The following is a 19,758-nucleotide window of genomic DNA, read 5'->3' as shown; positions in this document are numbered from 1 at the left end:
TAGAGGAAAGCGCATGCAGGAAAATTCAAAGTTTAAATAAAATGAAGAAGAAAGAATAGTGGGTTTAAAGATTAGAGCATTACCAGCTGGCTGGGGCTGTTTCTTTAAGTAGTGAACAACTGTTGCATCTCAGGTTTGGGCTGCGTCTTTGCAACCTTCCACTGACATAAAAAGGAAGTCTGCTGCTTGTAAATACTGTGTTGTCTGAAAGTCATATCCTACTCCAGGGAGGTGGTAGTTTTGTTTTTTAAGGAAAGAGGAATTTGATCCTCACACTATAAAGTATGGAGGATGCCTCCATTTAAAGCAGAAACGTTTGTTTCTTTCCTAGCATTAATACATAGGCTCAGCGGCTCAAAATCTCTCTTTCAGGTGGCGTACCGACAGATCTAAAATGTCGATGGATATAACTTTCCTCGGCACAGGCTCGGCGTATCCCTCTCCAACAAGAGGAGCATCGGCATTAGTGCTTCGCAGGGAAGGGGAGTGCTGGCTCTTCGACTGTGGAGAGGGAACTCAAACACAATTCATGAAGAGCCGTCTCAAAGCAGGTTTGTGCTGTTGGAAGGTATTGTGATGAGGGAAGGGGAAAAGTTTCATGAGATCTAAACAAAATACTTTGTCCTCGTGTTATTTAAATACATGCTAAACATGCATGAGCATCTGAAGGTGCTGGTATGGGTGGCAGTTGCTGAACCTGCTGTGCCGTAATCCTTGATTGCCCTCTGGTAAGGAATTGTGTTTGAGAACCAAACTCTCCTGAATTATTTTCTTAGGCTTTGTAATTTCTAACATGGGCCACGGACCAGCTTTAAACTGGCAGAGTTTGTATTTGTCTGAAGACAGTTCTAGACAATACCTGCTGTGAGTCTTCCTGTCAATAAATGTTGTGTTTTTGTTTTCAAGTAAAGTTGAGTGTATTGGTGGTAACTGTTACATTTTGGCAAATAAAATAGAAACCAAACTTACCTTCAATAGCTGCACTTTTGCAGTCTACAGCGGCAAGAGCAGACTTCAGACTCTCAAGTTATAAAGATGGAATTACCAATTATAAACAGAAAACTGACCTCCTGCTCCTCCAAAATCTGAAGCTATCAGGGAATTTAATCACCAAGTGAACAGACTAATTTTTACTAAATTTACTAATTTTTACTAAATTGTTCTTAAATCAAAACAAAGAGATTCTGTCCTTCCTATTGCCTGTTCCTAACAGATGCTGGAGAAAATGCCTTACCACAAGGAAGTGGGAACTCAGCTAGCAGAGGAGACTGAGGCAGCCTGATTAAAGTACACGTCTGTAATGAGAGAAAATTCTGGGCTTTTTTTAATTTAGCAAGGGCAGGGCCCAGCGCCGGGGAGCTGGAGTGAGACAAACACAGACACAAAACAAAGCCCAAGTCTTTAAGTGCAACTTTTAATCTGTTCAAAACAAACCAGTCAGGAACTGTAGGGTTCTTGCTTTTTAAAAAACTTTGAAACCAAACCTGCTTTTTCTTTTTTTTTTTAAATTAAGATAATTTCATGTGATAAATTCAAAACTAGGACCAACAAAAATTCCACTTTATGTTTCTCATGCGTCCGCAGTTTCCCTGTAACTTATCAAAGCGCAACCACTTTCCAGCATTTCTTTGTGTTTTGATATGGCAGATGTTACCAGTTGATTCTGTTCCATGCTTGTAGCAAATGTCACCAGTTGATTCTGTTCCCTGCTTGTAGCACGTTTTGCTTAGAAGCAACTAAAACTTTCATATTTTCTTGAAAAATCAAGCCAAAATAAACATTGTGTGGCACCTGGTCACTGCTGTGGGAAAAAAAGTACTTCGTGCTTTGCGTTTTATTTCTTAAACACTCGTCTTGTTTTCATTTCCCTCCTTCCTTAATTTCCTACTTCTTGCCAAGAGGTATTATTTCTGAGGTGTTATGGTGTACATTTATTGTCCTGTCTTTTTCTGATTTGTTTTTCCTTTCCTGTTGTTCTAATCAATAGGCAGAATTACCAAGATTTTCATAACTCATCTTCACGGTGACCACTTTTTTGGACTTCCTGGCCTGCTGTGTACAGTTAGTCTCCAAAGCAGCCCTGACCCAAATAAATCACCTGTTGATATTTATGGACCGTTGGGACTACGAAGCTTCATATGGAGGAGTATGGAGCTCTCCCACTCCGAACTTCTGTTTCCCTACACTGTTCATGAGCTGGTACCTACACAGGACCAGTGCCCTGCGGAAGAATTTAAAGAATTTTCTTACTTGGACAGAGATGAGGGAACTCCCCAGGGAGCACAAGGGAGAATACTCCACCTGGATCCAGTAGAAAACTCTTACTTGCTGTTTGAGGATGAGCAGCTGGTCCTGAAAGCGTTTCGCCTATTTCACCGCATTCCATCCTTTGGCTTTGTGGTGGAAGAGAAGCCCCGGACCGGTAAACTCAATGTACAGAAGCTGAAAGACCTTGGTAACTACTTTGACTTATTTTTTATCTTTTGTAGTTTTTAAAATGCCTAAATGGCACTTGTTCAAGCTGAGTAGTGACTCCAATTTTCAGCAAATGCAACAAAATCAGGTTCACAGGCAGTTGAAATCTTTTTATGACCACCTTTCCAGGGGTTCTATCAAATTACAGCTGCTGTATCTCTCCATAATCCATTTTAATTCAATGTTCCATTTTCTGTTAAAGACATTTTAATACTTCATACTAATGCAGCAGTCTGAATTGGTGTGTAACAGTAGTGCCAATTAATATTGCAGACCATTCTCGTACTGGGAAGAGCTAACAAGTTCAGATGTTTAAAAAGCATAACGTCTTTCAACGAAAGGTATGGCCAGTGTATTTGCATGACTTTATTTACTTTAATATGAAGAATGCAGCTTTTCTTCAAACACACTTCCTGCTAACGTTACAAGCTCACTATTTGTGTGGAGTATGTGAAATATCAATTGCTATTTATATTGAGGTTGCATTTTTTCAGTGAGACGGCTCTATATATAGCATATCTCTTTGTAAGTGATTTTTTGGTTTTTTTAAGCCTGACACTCATCATAATACTTACGGGCTCTTTTGCCTTTATTTACCAGGAGTTCAACCAGGTCCTTTATATGGGAAACTGAAGAATGGAATGGCAATCGTTCTAGAAAATGGAGTAACGATTTCTCCTTCAGACGTGTTAGAAGACCCTATTCCTGGAAGAAAAATTTGCATTTTGGGGGATTGTTCAGGGGTGGTTGGAGATGCGGCCATGAAGCTTTGCTGTGAAGCAGATGTACTAATACATGAAGCCACATTGGACGATACCCAAGAGGAAAAGGCCAGGGAGCATGGTCATAGCACTCCAAAAATGGCATCAAATTTTGCAAAATTGTGTAAAGTTAAGAAACTGGTTTTGACACACTTCAGCCAGCGGTATAAACCAGCTGCTCAGAGAGCGGAGGGAGATGCAGACGTCACCGAACTGAAGAGACAGGCAGAGTCGGTGTTAGATGGTCAAGAAGTAATGCTAGCTGAGGATTTTATGACAATAGAAATTCCAATGAAAAAGTAAAATAGTAGTGTTAGCAAGCTGTGTATGAAGACGTAAAGGAGGAAGGTGTTGGATGGCACTTTTAATGGTAGGGTTTCTGGTATCCAAATAAGTATTCTTCTGCGGCACGCAGAGAACCATTGCAAACTGGAGAAAGTACCAGGTACAGTTATCGTTGCTTTTGTAAAGCAAGAAAAAAGGATACTGAAACATCTGGACCTTGGAATAAATTCGTAGGTGATGGTTTCGGACACTTAGCCTCCTCAGAAATTGCATGTGTAGGCTGCCACTACCCTTCACAGCCCAGGGGTCTTCCTTGGAACGCAGATTCCTAGAGCAGAGCACTGGGTCATTTGGCTTAATACAGCCCTCAGGAAAGTACGTGTTCTGCACCAGAAGTTAAGGTATCTTGCCTATTACAAGCATTTGAATAACATCTATTTCAAACTTGTATACAGTATTCTGTAACTGTTACGGATTTCCATGTAAGAGGACTATAACACTGAAGCTAATAAAGTATTTATAACTCTGCCAAGTGTTTGTAACAGGGGGTGTTGCTATGCTCAAGTTGAGGAGCTCTTATAATTCTCCCTTTGCATATGAAGTTTTCGGATAAATAAATATAGTTTAGGTTTCCTGACAAAAGTGAATCGCTCTTAACGATTGGATTCATTTAAAGCTCTGAAGCATGAGCCCTAAGTTTGCATACCTATTCCCTGCATGAGTAACGTTTTGGAAGTATGCTCTGGAAGTCTTTGGGCAGGTGACAAGTATTCGTTCCTAAAGTGTTCCTCCAAGTGCATTTTCAAAGACATTATCCTGATACAAGCATATTTGTGTTTGTAGAAATACCCCTACGGGAGGAATTTCACCTATGTATAGCTCGGTCTGTTTCTGCAATGTCTTTAAGTTAAGGGACATGTAGACCAACTTACCTCCTTTTCTTCCTACCTCAAAACAAACTAGAAGTTGGAGTTTCCCAAATTGTAGCTCAATTTTTGTGTCAAAAGTAAAATCGGTGTTTTTGAAAAATCTACCCTAAATCTCTTTCCCCTAGCATGGATTCCTGAAAGCTGAAACACTTCATAGCTTCCTAATAAACACTGAAAACTCTGGCAGGTTTAAGTACAGCTTCTAGAGCCTGTGCTTGTACTTTTGTTGAGTTGATGGTAATACAAATGGAAGACGCATCGGTTTTAATGTACAATCTCCCTCCCTGCTTTAAATGTAGAATAACAAACCTCCAAAAAAGGAACATGCTTGCACTTTTTAGAGCTCTCCCTTGCAAATGGTGCACCGCTCAAAGGTGGTTTGTGTACAGCGGTAATCCTCACCCAGACCAGGCTGGTGAGATGAGGAGGTTAAGTCCTGCAGATGATTTTTCTATATTCTTCACATTTTTTTCATGAAGAGTGTACTTGGCTGTAATTAAGCAACAGTCTTCAAAGAAAAGGAAAAGGAGTGTGATTTCCTAGCGTTTGACTAAATGGATTGAATTGAATTCGATGTCTTCTCCTCATCCTTCAAACAGACTGTCTTACCTGCGGTTACAGTAACTCTGAACTGAATTACACCAACATTAATATTTTGTGCTTCAAATGTAGAGAAAGTCTTTGATTTATTTAAAAAAAAATATTGGGAGGAGTTGCAAACTTGAAGAACATAACTTCTGGAGCAGAAACTCACTGATCTCTATGACTTCTCTCTTAAATGTAAAGCAGGCAGAGTCTACAGATCATGCCGTGGCATATGCTTTCCCTCATAAATTGTTTTTCTTTTCTAAGATGGAAATTAATGGCAGGTGCAGAGATCTTGACATTGTACTCTGCTTTATGTAGTCAAAAGCTGAGCAGACTCCAGGTGTTCTATGTTTCATACAGCGAAAGAATAGCTTTCTTCGTTGTCCTGACCTGCTCAGCTACATCTGCTTCCACACTGGAACAACCAAAAATTCCTCATTCTAAGCCATTCAGAGTTGTGATGCAAAGTTTAGGGAACAACTTCAAGGCTTTGTGGAAATGCACTGGATACCACCTGCAAATGACAAAATCAAAAGATGGAGATAATAAGAAGGGACAACCCGCAAGCCTGTGCAACCTGAAACGTGTGCGCCCACCACTGCAGCTCTCCCCACGGTACTGGATCGTGCTGCTCCAGAACTGGGTTATCCATCCCAGCGGTATATATGTTTTTGCATTCGTGTGGTTAGTTAATTGCTGTGAATTCAGGAATATCTTCAGTTCCCATTCAAATGATGAAGGGTGTGGGTAGATGTCTGAGATGAAGTGATGGCGCAGGCTCCCGGCATGGAGGGAGCCTCGCTTCTCCATGCCCCACAGTCCCGGTGCCCCGTGGTCCAGCTCAGTGTGCTGGTCCAGTGCTTGCCTGACTAAATAACCACTGGGTCTTGTTAGCCTGCGAGAAGACAGCCTCTTGGCTAATTTTTGTCTGCATTAATGAGCTGTCTTGCTGCACGACTTGTGCAAGGGCTGAACGAGGGAGGGTGCAGAAGTGCTTGGCCAGCAATGGGGAGCTGCTTGGGACCCCCCTTTTTAGCAGTAGTGAGCTGATGCATTGGGTCGGTCCTATCACACAGCTATATCCTAAATATGTTTTAGGATCTAAATCCTAAATAAGAATGGGTCAATTTGGATAAAGAAGAGCAAAGGGAAGAGTGTATCGCATTGAAGCAGCAAGCCAGGTCCTCTTCAAGTATTAGGTCTGGGGACTTTGTTGCACAGAGTTGATGTGTTAGTGCATTTTTTATGGCAATTTGTTCTGTATGGACAATCGTGGGAGGAAATGCTCGTTTCATCTAAGCTGAGAAGAAAAGCTGCAAGTTGCCTGGTCTATATTGAAGGCCAGATTAACTATATGGCTGTCATTTTTAAAAACAGTTTCGTTTTGGTATGTTGGTGAAAGAGGGTACATTTGGTGCCAGAGATGTATGAAATTCCTACATTTTCAATTTAATATATTTTAGTATTTGTAATCAAGTTATAGTTGTCTCTTTCTTAGCAGTCCCATGTGTCTTTGCTTACCACAGTCCACTCCTCTCTCAGTCTGGATACTAAATTACTTCATAAATCTGACTGCTAATGAGACTTGAATTAAATTAATGGGAACATGTGCGCCAGTAAGGACAGAAAAATTTGGACCATAAATTGTCTATTTTCTCAATGAGTTTATCTTTCCACTAACCATTTGTTAATTACCAGAGAACAAAATTCCTTTGCATTAAAATATATTTGCCTGAGAGTATTTTGTCTGACAGCAGGTAAAGGACTCTGGTCTGGTCCTGTAGGGACCAGGAGGGTGTTTTAACAAGTTCTGGGTATGTAAATGAAGTTTTTACATTTTTTTAGCTTTGGATAACTTATTTTAAAAATTACTCTGCTTTCCTGGAAGAGTTTTCTAAGTTTGGTTCCTTTTTTAGCTGGTGCTAGTGGAGGGACTTGATAAACTGCGAAAGCAGCTTTTTATGTTACGGGAGAGAGGAGGAGGGAGGAAGTAAGACGTGAAGATGTTCCTGCGTTTTACGTGTAGCTGCAAAGAAAATGGATGAGCGCTGATCAAAGGGAGTGAGGGTAAATCTTCCTTCTGCTGAGATCTGCATGAGCTTGCAAAAAAAGGTTGAGAAATAAGTTACCTGCAGCACAAAAATGGTTTGCTGCTCTGAGCGTGGTGCAGTTTGTGTCAAGGATGGAGAGCTCGAGATCAAGTCTGGGCTTTAAATCCGGCTGGAAAAGGGATCCTTGATGCTAGAGGTGGTTCAGCCTTTGGTATCAACCACTCCCCATGGCCCATGGCGGGACGCTTCATCTGTCAATGCCGAAGAAACAAGCTCTTCATTTGGGAATATTTTAACTTTTTTTTAAACAGACTTCTAAAATAATTTGCTCTTACTGAATTATGTTCATTTATAAGGAAAAGGATATTAATTATTTACCTCGGATGGCTTCATTCTAGAAATCTAATTTCTGGCGAGGTGGTAGGACTGATCCAGGTCTCACTGAAATCAGTGGTTTGGCACACAGTTGCTAGAACAACTTAATGTATTTTTTATTAATAATAAAAACATACTGATTGGGATCTTGAGGTAGAACATGTTGCAGAAATTTGATCAAAGTAACATTTTGGGGAGGAGTGCAGGGACAGATGCTAAACCACAACATGTTAAATTGATCCTGCTAGTATCAGCATTTGATATTTGATAAATGTTTGAGTTTAAAAGAGTTTGGGTGATTAGAAGTACCATTTTGTTGGACACGGTATCCCTGCAGCCTTTCAAAATCAACTTAATGGCCTATGAAGGTCCTTCCCAGGACTAATCGTTGCTGGAGCTGCTTGGGTTTGCATAAATAGGGGCAACAGCTCAGCATCTCCCCTGGTGAAGCACCTACTCGGTGGTCACCCCAGTTCCAGGTCAGTCCTTTCCTCGTGTGCTGGTGCTGGCTGCGGTGGGATTCACCGCGTGTCCCCAACAGCCACCACGCACAGGAAGCTCGTGGACATGGTGCTGAGCTTGGGACACCGGGGACCGATGGTGGCACTGGCTCAATGGCTTATGCACCCCCAAATTCCATGTTTCACCATCCGGTTGAACAGGACATTGCAATGATTGCTTTATGAACCTCAAAGCAGACATATGGACAAACACGAAGAGTTACCACGACATGTACAGTACTTTTAAGATACCTAATTCAGATCCTTTCAGATTTAATACATGCTGTAGAACCGAATTAATAACCCCATAACCCAGCTGCGGTGTCATTGTTGGGTATTTCCTTGTTGAATTTGCAGGTTGTTCACACCTGCTTGTGAAATGCGGCGAAAGATTGCACCGAAATTTTCCAACACCCTTTCACCTCCATTCCTAAAACCAAAATTTTTGCCTGTAAAGACGGCTGCCTGTTGAAAAGACGTTTAATACACGGTGTCAGTAGCGGCAGTTTGCTGCATCCCAATGGTCTAGATGAGCTCTGGTTCATGGTATGCCTTGAAAGCAAAAGAGGGCTATTGCCAATGGAAGGAAATCTAACATATTATATTTAGACTTAGTATTTGCCATTATACAACCAATGGGAAATCTGAAAATTATACTGCTTGGTGCTCAGCATTAACATTTTGCAGCTTTCATCCCCGTATTGGAGCAAATCTCTCCCTGGATGAGGGGCTGCAGCTGGTTCTGCAAGCACAAGGGGGAAAAGACCGTGAGTACGAATTGCAAATCATTCAATGATGTTTTTTTTTTTTTTTAATTATAAAAAAAAATAAAGAGGGAGGGGAAGCGCTGGTGCATCACTTGCCAGCAGAGAGGCTGGGGTAGGCAGCCTGCGAGCACGTGGGTTTGCTGCGCCGTGGTCCACGAGTCCCGCACGGGACACACTCCCCGTTCAACTGGAGCTCTCATCCCCCCGCCGTAACGCTTCCAGAACTCTAGAAATAGATAATTTGCAACACACTCAGCAAATCCTGGCATGAAGAGGCTTCAATTACATCTACCCAGGAAAAGATGTCAAATATAGCAGTATTTTACATCGCTTTTCATTGCTAAGATCTTCTTAAGGATGTACCGGTGACTATAAATGACTTCATAGTGTGAGCAGGAAATTTTGGTATGGCAATATAACAATTTTTAAAAATTTCCATCATTCTTAGTTCTTATCAGAGTAGCTGCAATAGCACACCAGCACCTTGCCAAACACCCCACTTATTTAGCAAAAATAGATTGTGTTTTGCAGTGGGTACGGTATTTCGTGCACCTCTTCCCTTCTGTGTTCTAGTGGTGGCCCAGCACCACACAGGTAGAAAGATGTAACCTTCTAGTTTAAAAAAACATCTTTTCAGCTGAATTCCTTCAGAAAGTTTGCTTTTGCTGGCCGAGGTGATGAGGAACGGGAAAGGCAGTTGCATTTGCAGCCTGGTGCACTCGGGGTTGGATTTATGGCGTTTTGCACTTTTGGAGGTTGCATTTGCAGGGCTTTCAGCTTCTGGGGGTTGCATTTGTGGGGTTTTACAATTACGGGGGGTTGTATTTATGGGGTTTTTGCACTGACGGGGTTGCATTTGCGGACCTGTGCATTTGTTGGGGCGACATTTTTGGAGCTGTCCTTTTCTGGGGCCGTGCTTGCAGTTCCAGGAGCGCTGTCTGCCCCGCCCGGTGCGCCGCCGCCGGACGCCAACCACAGGAACAAACCCCGAATGCGCCCGCCCGCCCCGCTCTCCGGCCGCCGGCGGGGCCGTGGGCACGCAGGCGCAGTGGCGGCGGGTGGCGGAGGCGCTCGGCTGTGGCGGCGGCGGCGCCGGGGGGGGTGTGTGTTACCCGGATGTCGCGCATGCGCTGTGGCGGCTGGACGTGTCGGCGGCGGTCGCGGAGCGCGAGCGGCCGGAGCCGCGGCAACAACAACAACAACAACAACAAGAAGGTGGCGGCGACGGGGGCGGCTGTCATAGGGCGGCCGGGTCCCTCCCTCCCCAGCGCCGCGGGCCTGTGAGCGCCGCCCCGCCGGCCCGGCCGCAGCCCGGGGAGGGGAGGGCGGGGGGGCGGAGGCCTGGCCCGCTCCGCCGCACCGGGGCCGGCTGAGGCGACAGAAGGCTCCCCCCTTTTTCCTTCCTTTCACCGCCGCCGCCGCCCCTCACCACAGCCGCAGGCCGCGCCCGGAGAGCGGCCGCTCCGCCGCCGCCCGCGGCCCAGGTAACATCCGCTCTCGGCTCCCGCCCGCCCGCCGAGGCCGCCCGCGGCGCGCGCCCTCCTCCCGCTCGCCTCCCCCGCCGCCTCGGGCGCCGCCGAGCCGCGCCGGGGGCGTGCCGGCTGCCGCTCCGGGGAGCCGGGGCAGCGGCCCCCCCCTCGCCCGGGGGCTTCTCCTTGGCCCCGCCGCGCTGCGTTCCCCTCCCCGGCTCCTTCCCCAGCTCCCCCGCTTTCCCTGAGCGAGAAAAAAGATACGATCCCGCCGCCGCCCCCAAACTTTTTAGTATTTAAAAAACCTCGGTGCCCTCTCAAAGGCCCTCCAGCCGGCCTTTAGTCCGCAGCTAAAACTTTACTCCGCTGTCGTTGCGCAGACCGCTCTCTTCGTGCTCTCTTCCGCACGCTGGAAAATGCCCTGGATGGTTTTGTGTGAACCGCTTGGCGTTTAGTTCTCCGAAACCTGCCATCTTCATTGCAATAACAGAGAACCGTGCTTCTGGCTGGTTTTCAGACAGCACGGGGCTGCTCAGCACAAAGGGTGTTAATTAAAGATTATTCCAGCTTGACTGTTTTTTCCTTCCCATCACCATTTCTGGGGGTGTTGGGTTTTTTTAGGGGGGAGGTTTGTGACTTGCTGCATAGTTGAGTTTTACAGGTTTTACCACGGAAGGCTGGTTAATTTACGGGGTAATCTAGTTGTGGGTTAGGTGTGTTATTACTTAGAGTCCAAACTGTACTACTGCAAACCAGTTGTTGTCAAACACATACGGTCAGAGTGGGATCGTGGTGTCTTTTACCACCGCTTCCCAAATTACCTTGGTTAAGAATGGTGCGCCACTGTCAACAGGCAAGAGTGATTTCAGACTCTGCAATAGCTGTCATCTTTTAAATTGTAAGACTCTTCTACTGTTGTTACTTCGTTAGTAATGTAGGTAATTTCATGCAAGGTTGTTGAAATAGTTGTGCTGCCCTAAAAAACTAAATGTATTTTTGTACTCCAGTGTCATGATAAGTAGGCAACTTGTCCTTCTGGCCCTCCTCTTATCTTGGCCAGATTGCTACTGGAAGGGGTTTCTTCTCACTTTGCATTCATGAACCTCTTTTGATTTGCTCGTTGCATAAGCATGCATGTTTAATACTGATATAGAAACTTTATTTCAAAGAGCTGAAGCCTAGAGAGAAGCAGTAAGTGTCTCAAACTGATTACAATTCCTTTTTTAAGTAGATGGCTCTTTACATAATGCATTCAAGCGCAGCTAACACAATAGGGATGTGAGTTTTGAGAGGTATCCACAGATTTAGTGGAGAACAAAGGTGCTGAGAGCAGATCAGTTGATCCTGGTGAGAAGCAGCGTTTGCTGTGCTGTTGTTAAGGTCCTGCTGGAATTTTAGGACTCTGTTTTCCTATGTTGTTAACCTTGTGAAAAACTCCACTTTTGGTTGGGGCTGGAATTTTCCATGCTTGCTTTGCCCAGAGGTGATTTTTTTTTTTTTTAAGCTTGAACAAATGCAGAGAACATTAGCCCTGTGCAGATTACAATAAAGAACAGATGTTATCTAATACACCTATTGCTATGATATCGAAACGTTATGTACAAGTGAAAAATCACACCACTTCTACTTGAGCAAGGTTTGACTCTTCCTTTTATTGCTTGGCATAGCCACAATTGTCTCCTCTGTTTGTGAGGTTTTGACAAATTGCAGTGTGTCCATGTTGAAGGAAGCTTTCTGCAAGAAGGTGGGTCTTGCAGGACAGTCTGAGGAAGAGTTCAGTTCAGGTTCGCTCTGTCATTCTATGGCAAGGACTTCCACCACCTTCTGCTCTCTGAATGTGGTCTCTCCTGCTGTTCCCAGGTTTTCATCCCCTTCCTTGCCCATGGATGCTAGGATGAGGGAGGAGGGGATGACCTCTTGCTTGGTGGGAGATGAAGGGTGCCCTCTCAGAGGTGAGGTAGTGTCAGTATTGCTGCCTAGATCTGTGTTGTAGAAATAGATCCAGTTGTAGAGGAGTTTACTGCCCTTCTCACTCTCGTGGTGTAATGTGCAGTGGTCTTCCTTCTCTGACCTTACAGAAGCCTGTATTGAAAAGAGATTTTTTTTTTCAGCTGTGTGCTGTCTCAAAAATAAAAAGTAGCGGGAAGGGGAACCAAAATGACAAATGCAACTTTCTGGGATTTAAAATCTGTGCGTACATAGTCACGTCAGCATAGTAGTGCTACCTTTTTCATTATGTCCTGACCACCCCGCCCCCCCCCCCTTCACAGACAAGATAGGGTTTGGATGTGTTTTTTACTGTTGTATTAGGTTCTTGCACAAGAATAAAAGGCTGGAACTGTGTGCAGCAGAAATGTTTGCTCTGTTTATGGGATCAGTCTGTTGCATTTGTAAAGCGCTTTTGGAAAGCGGTTGAAGTGCACAGGTGGAAGCTGAGAGGAATAAAGATGCTGAGAGCTGCACTTGGGCAACTACATCAGATCAGTTTCTTCCACAAAGAAATGGCTGCTTCTACTACTTAACTGTGGATTTATGTTAAGATGAAAGAGTTGCCACTCAGAGTTGTCTTAAAACTCTTCTCCAGTTCCTTTTATGCTGTCATATGTCTTAAATTTTTGTAGCTACTGACAGTGAGATGAGGAGAATTGATACTGATGATTCAGATACACGCACAAAAATAGTATTCTGGGGAACGTTAGCTCTTACTGTACAGAACAGTGCGAGTGCGGTACCTTCTTAGTACTCTTTCTCTTGTTCTTTAATGTTAATTGTTCTTATGTCTACAAACATTTTGTTCCTGTTCACCCTTTGGGCAAGTAGATAATAGTCTAATGTGCTGGAAAGTATCTGCAGTTTAATCACTTATTCATGTCTTCATCAAATCACGAGCTGGCTTTTGTTTCATTGGTTTATGGATTTTTCTTTATCATGTTTATCATAAAACTTCTACCACTGCATTATTAAACAGCAAAACTCTGTAGTAATGTTTTGGTGGTTAAAAGCTATCAAATGTCGATGCTGCTTTTCTGACATCTTTGTGTTTGTCTAATTTTGGAGGCAACAGCTTATGCAAGAGCTTTTCTTGTCCTTTATTCGTGTGAAATGTTCTAGCAAGATATCAATTTGAATGCTATTGTAATGAGCCAGTTCGTTAGCATTGCATTACTGCCTGGTATCAAAATGCTGGAAATCTGTGACTGGGATGGCTGTTATTGGTAAATCATGCTCCCAGAGCATCAGTGGCAGCTTCAAGCAAACAACTCTTATATTTTCTTAGATTTTTTTTTTTTTTCCCAAAAAATTACCTTCATATTTGCAACTTGGAAATAACGTTTTTGGTCATTAAGATATTTTTTGCATTAACTCATTTCTCACGTCCCCCCGGTATATGACTCCCCAGAATTGCAGGTTGTGCATCTTTCCATTTATCTGTTTGTGGTCTGTCTTTGTTACTGCAATATGTAAGTTTTTATTTTCTTTTTTACTTGGAAGCTCAGACATTGTGAGTGGTTTTTTTTTCTTTGAAGACCATAGTGGTAGTATTCACTTAAGTCATGGCTCATCACAAAGGATATTCTGCCTGCAAATTTGCTGACTTGCTTAGACCCTTCTACAGTATGTTACAATAGATAATGGCCAAGTTATCTTAAGATTCATAGTGTAGATAGAAATGCTGTATTGTACCTGGTGAACGCCGTTAGACATGCTTACTTGCCTTACGTTATCGTCTTTAGCATCCCTGTACGTGTTTGTAACACCAGCACTTACACAGATATACTGAAAATGCCCAAGCTTATATATTTATATGCATCAGAGAGCATTTTTGCATAACTGCTGCTAAAAGTCTTGTGTTCATATTATCTAGAATAAATTGTTCAGTTGGAAGGGACCTACAAGGATCACGTATTGATGATCATTTGAAGTGTTCTAAGGTGACACAGGACTGTTGTCCGATCAATTTGTATACTAAAAGATGGGGAATCTCTCACTGCCTTGCTCTTTTAAAGGCTTCCTGAGTCCCGAATGTGTCATCTGATCCTTAGCACCTGTAAAATCTTTTTTTTTTTCTTTGATTTTAACTTTGCAGACTGGTTGCATTTCTATCACAACTGTTGGTTTCAGGCTTCTTGTGCATGTCGTTGCAAATCCATCTTGCATTCTTCATTTGCTTCTGATGTGTCAGTCTATGCTGCGCCTTCAGCACCGTTTCTGTATCTGGAACCTCTTCTGAACTGATCTGCAAGACTGCTTCCCTTTCTCCATCAAAAGCTTTTCAAAGGGCCATTGCTGCCCTGACACCTGCAGGAACCATTTTTCCAGTTGTGCCAAGGCTGTACTATATTTTTTACCTTTTTTTCTTTAAACACAGCACTTCACACTTATTAGCATGTTAGTTTTTAAAACAAAGTGTTACTTGATCGCTCCTAATCACACTACTTCTTGTGTAGTTTGTCGTGCGAACAGCGAAGTCCCCATGAGCCTCAAGTTGTCTCTTGTTTGGAAAATACCTAGTTTGCTGTAGAAACTTAAAGAATAAAATATATGCTAAGAAAGTGACATGGGAGGGGTTTTGGCCTTCTGCCCGTGTCTTAAAGTAATTATCCAGTGGCATTTGGACTGTCACATTTTTAGACTGAGTTTCTTGGTGAATTTGATCCTGCCACAGCTGCGATTGGCTTAAACCCTACTGTAAATGAGTAGGGTAGTGTATCATATCAGCATCGGGCCTGGATTAACCGTCTTGCCCAAGCTGTTGGATTGCTGATTGCCTGGATCATATTCCTTTGGGTTACGTCCCTGACTTCCAGCTCCATCCATAACCGCCTGGTTTGTCTGCGTAAGTGTATTATTTCCTTTTCTTGTTTGGGGTTGATCGTTTCTCCCCAAATTGCAAAGTGTGGCTTTTGTGGGAGGAGAGGGGGAAGATAAGTGACTTGTGAGTGTAAAAAGTATTCATTTAAGATTGTTCTTAATATGTAGAAAAGAATGTGAGTTCTTTTTAAGAAATCTGGATTCGTAGCTTTTCAGCAAATTTCAACTGCATTAGAGAATTGGAAATGGGAATTGTTGGAGGAAGGGATTTTTCGGAGACATTTCAAAACTTGCTTGGCTGAATGGCTTATTGACGAGGGTTTAGGTGAAGTCTTTGCAATTTTTTACCAGCCTCTACCCTTATGTCTCAGTTGGGCTTCTGTACGACTGTAGTAATACCTCTGTAAAAGCAAGGAAATCCAGTCCATGTGTTTTTTCTAGCCATGAAAAGCAGAAATATTTTTTCCTGAAACCCTTGTACCTTCTTCGGACCATGCGTGTGTGTCTGCCTACATCTGTATGTGTCTGCATGCTTTTTTGATGAAGAATTTCAAACTGAAATACACCTCAGCAACTCTATGAGGCCTTCCAAATGATCATATCTCTTAAATACCTACTATGCTGCCTGAAGAGTTGCTGCAAATATCTGGAAGTCATGGCTCACGCTGTTTTTGTTACCCTTGTTTTTTGGCATGTAAAAGCACTTGTTCTTAAGCAATCTTAGCTTATAATATTATCTTGCTGGTGCAGCTGAAAAGATACTGGCAAAAAAGGTGGGGTATTAATTTTCTGTTCCATAAGTGCATTGATTTGGGTGACATCTCTGCTTTTTGTACTTTGCTCAGTTTTGTCCAGTTGATCAGGAGCACCTTGCTTCCACAAGTGAGAATGCTGTCCTGGAGCTCTGAGCTAGCACTGAGTTTTCATAGCTTTTACAGAAGATGCTGAACATTAAACCTGGTCTCCGCTTGCTAGTCACGCTAGTAAAGTTATAACTGTTTTGAGAGAGAGAACGTAGCAGTTGATCTGAGAACAGTGGAATAGATTGAACAGTACGGTGCTTATTTTGCTTTCCTGCCCATAAGATAAATGTAAGTGCGATGAGGGCACTACTGTGAGAGCTCCGTAATGTTACTTCCACGTAGATAAGTCAATAATGTATTTGATTTTAGTTACATGAGGTAGCATACTGTTATGGATGCCTATGTTTTCAGGATCTATATTGTTCAGGTAACCATTTTTGGCAGAATTACCCACAGACATGAAAATGAGGCATGTGGCACCAGTGTTGCATTTTTAATTTTAGACAGCTGCTTCATGTTTTGAATTTCATTGCACAGGCTAAAAAGATACATCACCCTTCAGCGAGGCAGCCATGGGGAAGTAGGATGTACGGAAGAATTATGGTATTTGTTCAAGTCTGCATCAGTCTTGAAGGAAGGGTTTCAGTTAATGGCTACTTATCAGTTCTCTGAGGTAGTAGTGTGTTTGCTGCAGATCATCAAAGGTGTTTTTAATTACCAGGCAATCTTAACCTCTTTTGTCTTTCAGATTTATCTCCTCTTCAGAGGACCTTATTCTTGTTCCAATACTTAGATTATAGCAGAACATTAGTTGTTCACTTGTTTTGTAAAATACCTGTTAATACTAAGTTATTGAAATAAATTGCTTTCCATAACATAATGAGGTACTTCTCTATAACTTTGTAACTTCTTGGCATTTTACATTAGCTTGTCCCATCTTTTTTCTTCTGTGTTCTGCTCACACCACACTATAGCGAAAAGGAGGGAAATACCTTTTTGCTCCTTAGTAGGTGAAGCTGAGAGCTTTGCTACAAGCACTGTCTCTTGCTGCTGCTTTTCTCATGTTCCCTGTCTTTCCTCTCTGCCCCTTTCCCCCAAAGCACTCTCTTGCCCATTGCTGTGTCCATGAAATTCCTGGGTAGAGGGAAGTACGAAGATTTTTGCTCAATATATTTGACCCTGCCTATTCCACTGTAAATCTAAGCTTGTGCTGTGGTGTGGGATCACCTGCTTGGGCAGGGGGCACGCTAAGGAACGATTTTGAAGTTTCACACTCGCATCGAATAAATGTTAAATCACACAAGCATACTGTTGTTGTGCAGAACATCTAGTACTCATGTCTGAGGGCATACTGGAACCTTATCTTCAAAGGCTATCTTCTAAAAATACAATGCGTTAAGATTGCATTTTGCTTTTATTTGCACACATGAAAGTAATGTAGTAAGAAGGTGTTAAGGCACCTCTTGAATGTGTGACTCAGTCAAAGATAGGCTCGTAGAGCTATTTCATGAAAAACTAAACTCGTGGAATGTAAAAACTTGGCTCGTCTGCAAAATACACTAATGCTTCTGGTGCTTCAGAAGAAATACGTCCCAGCATTTATCAATATATGCCAGGTTGGTAGCCACTGACCTCACCCCCTTTTTCTGGGGGTTGAAATTGCGAGATTAAATACAGGGTTTCTGTAGAGGGGGCTTCTAAAGGAAGGCTCCCGAATTACCATGCAATTACGCACCAGCAGTGTGTAACATTATTCAAAATCCTAAACAAGTGGCCCAGCTTTCAAAAGTGCTGAACAGTCAGAAGCGCCTATTGAGCGCAGTGGCAGCTGAGGGGTGACTCAGCATTTCTGAAGATCATTCCACTGAAATAAGGATTTATCTGCTTGATCTTTGTCTTCTGAAAGTCAGCAAGCAAAATTCTCATTCATGGTTTTAGGGGCGTAGAAGATAGAACTGCATGTCTAATTTTAAGCATCTCTTTATTTAAAGCTCTTTTGGCTAATAGCTTTAGCTAGTCACTTATTTGTGATTATTTATGCATATCTATCTGGGATGCTGCTTTATATTTAAGGAAAATGATGTTCTATTCTGTTTTAGCTGGCAGGCTTTTACAGATTTATGCGAGTGCGGGTTGCCATGGAGAATGACTGGCAGGTTAAGCTTGACTTTTAAAAGAGGCTTATTGAGTTGAAGTGCAAAAAAACCCTAGCATTGAGGGAGAAACTTTAATAGCTAGGTAAAACGATCTTACTCAAACCTTTAGGTAGTTGTTTTCCTTTGGGAGAAATTAGATCCAGAAGCATCCTTACAAAAGAAGAAAACTATTGAAAATTGAGTGGGGGGAGAAGGATTTGTGATGCATTTTTTTTCCAAGTATACTAAAGCATGCTGTATTCAAGATGAAATTGGAGAAAATATTAAATAGGGAAGAGTTTGTTTCCTTTTCTAGTTGTGCTGGATTTGTGTTACAATATTCCTTTTACAAGAAGGGAAACAGTGCATTCACACTGTAATTTGTGTGATGCGTTAACTTGCTAAATTAACATTCCACTCTTATTTTTGTGCAATGAACGCATTTGTTTCCAATAAATAGCTGCGGCTACTGTATCTCTAATAACATGGAAAATTCCAGTGCAGTAACAGGTCTTTGACTAGTTGTGTTCCTCAGATAATGTGAACAAACCTTTTTCCTTAACTATTGAAATTAAATAGACTATTTACATTGCTGAGAACAACATGTTCATTTCAGAAAGGCTTATATTTTAATCTTACTCAGAAAATGTAAATGTAGTAAAATCACTTACATGTATTTTCTGCCAGTGTCTTAGTCAGACCACGTAGTTGGTGGAATGCTGTTAGTGGGATGACTACCTGCAACCAGATGAAGAACCAAAGCAGCTTTTTGACAATGTTAGACTCCTTTTCTGTGAGTGTGCAAAACCTGCTGTCCTATGTTTCTGGATAAAGCAAGATAAAGTGTAGTAATTAGCTCATTCAGAATTGAGAAAATGAGGCCAGCTCTTCTAATTTGTGAATTAAAGGCAACTTCAAAAGGATGAGGTCTGCTGGCTTTGAGAAGAATGACTTCATGACTAGAAACCACTGCAGGTTCTTAACAAATGGAGTTGAAAAGCCAAATGTGTTAGGACGGACTTATTCCTTATCTTACATTTAGTGTAACTAAGGCAGTTCTGTTCGAGGCAATTTATAAGCACTTTTTTTAGTGACTTCAGTTGACTTGTCTTGATCCAGAAGAAGCTGGATCCAAGTGAGTAAAGACAAATGTGCCAGTTGGGATTTTCATATATAGAGATACACACAAAACTAATTTACATAAATGTGTATTAAGCTAATGACCAGATAAAATTTTTGCCTTTCTGATGAGCAAAGAGAAATAGAGTTAGTCTGAGGTCAGAACATAGCTGAACTATTTGAACAGGATTATTAAATAAAGATGACAGATGATTCTGGTGTGCATTCATGCTTCTTCACTATTCAAATTTTGTTTAAATCAATGCCCCTCGATTCCCAGTCAGTATTTTCACTTGGTTTCATCCTACCAGTATAAAACATAGGAAATTATGTCACCGTTCTCTTTTTCCTGATTCAGAGCCTGTTCATCTAATAATCCCTGCCTTTCTATATGTACATACTATGTGTACATGTATATAAACTATAATCTTTATTTAAATACTGTTACTAGGGGAAAAAAATAATCCTATCTCTAAAACTGTGCAAGCAGTGTCTTAAGCATGTTTTAGCTATCATGGGACAAGCAATGCAGTTTTTTCATGTGCTTTTAATATCCTGCACTTAGCTTGAAAATAAAAGAAGCAAAAAGCCACAGACTTCCTTAGAAACATGATCTGCAATTTGTTAAAAACAATTCTAATGTAGATATTTTTTCCTCCTAGGTTTTACCAAGAGACAGTACATCTAAC

General features: G+C 42.1%; 1 protein-coding gene across 1 annotated transcript; it reads left to right on the top strand.

The window, feature by feature from the left end:
- Positions 1 to 394: 394 nt before the first annotated feature.
- On the top strand, positions 395 to 3,619 carry LOC309415084 (zinc phosphodiesterase ELAC protein 1-like; the record flags this gene model as incomplete). Its single annotated transcript, XM_082012498.1, has 3 exons — positions 395 to 555; positions 1,992 to 2,455; positions 3,076 to 3,619. The coding sequence occupies 3 exons, from the start codon at positions 395 to 397 to the stop codon at positions 3,537 to 3,539; spliced, it is 1,089 nt and encodes a 362-aa protein (XP_081868624.1). The 3' UTR covers positions 3,540 to 3,619.
- Positions 3,620 to 19,758: the final 16,139 nt, after the last annotated feature.

This window comes from Phaethon aethereus (genome assembly GCF_964289735.1).
Source record: "Phaethon aethereus genome assembly, chromosome: W".
NCBI lineage: Eukaryota > Metazoa > Chordata > Aves > Phaethontiformes > Phaethontidae > Phaethon > Phaethon aethereus.
Note: the sequence above shows the minus strand (reverse complement) of the source record. Positions and strands in the feature narration are given on the sequence as shown.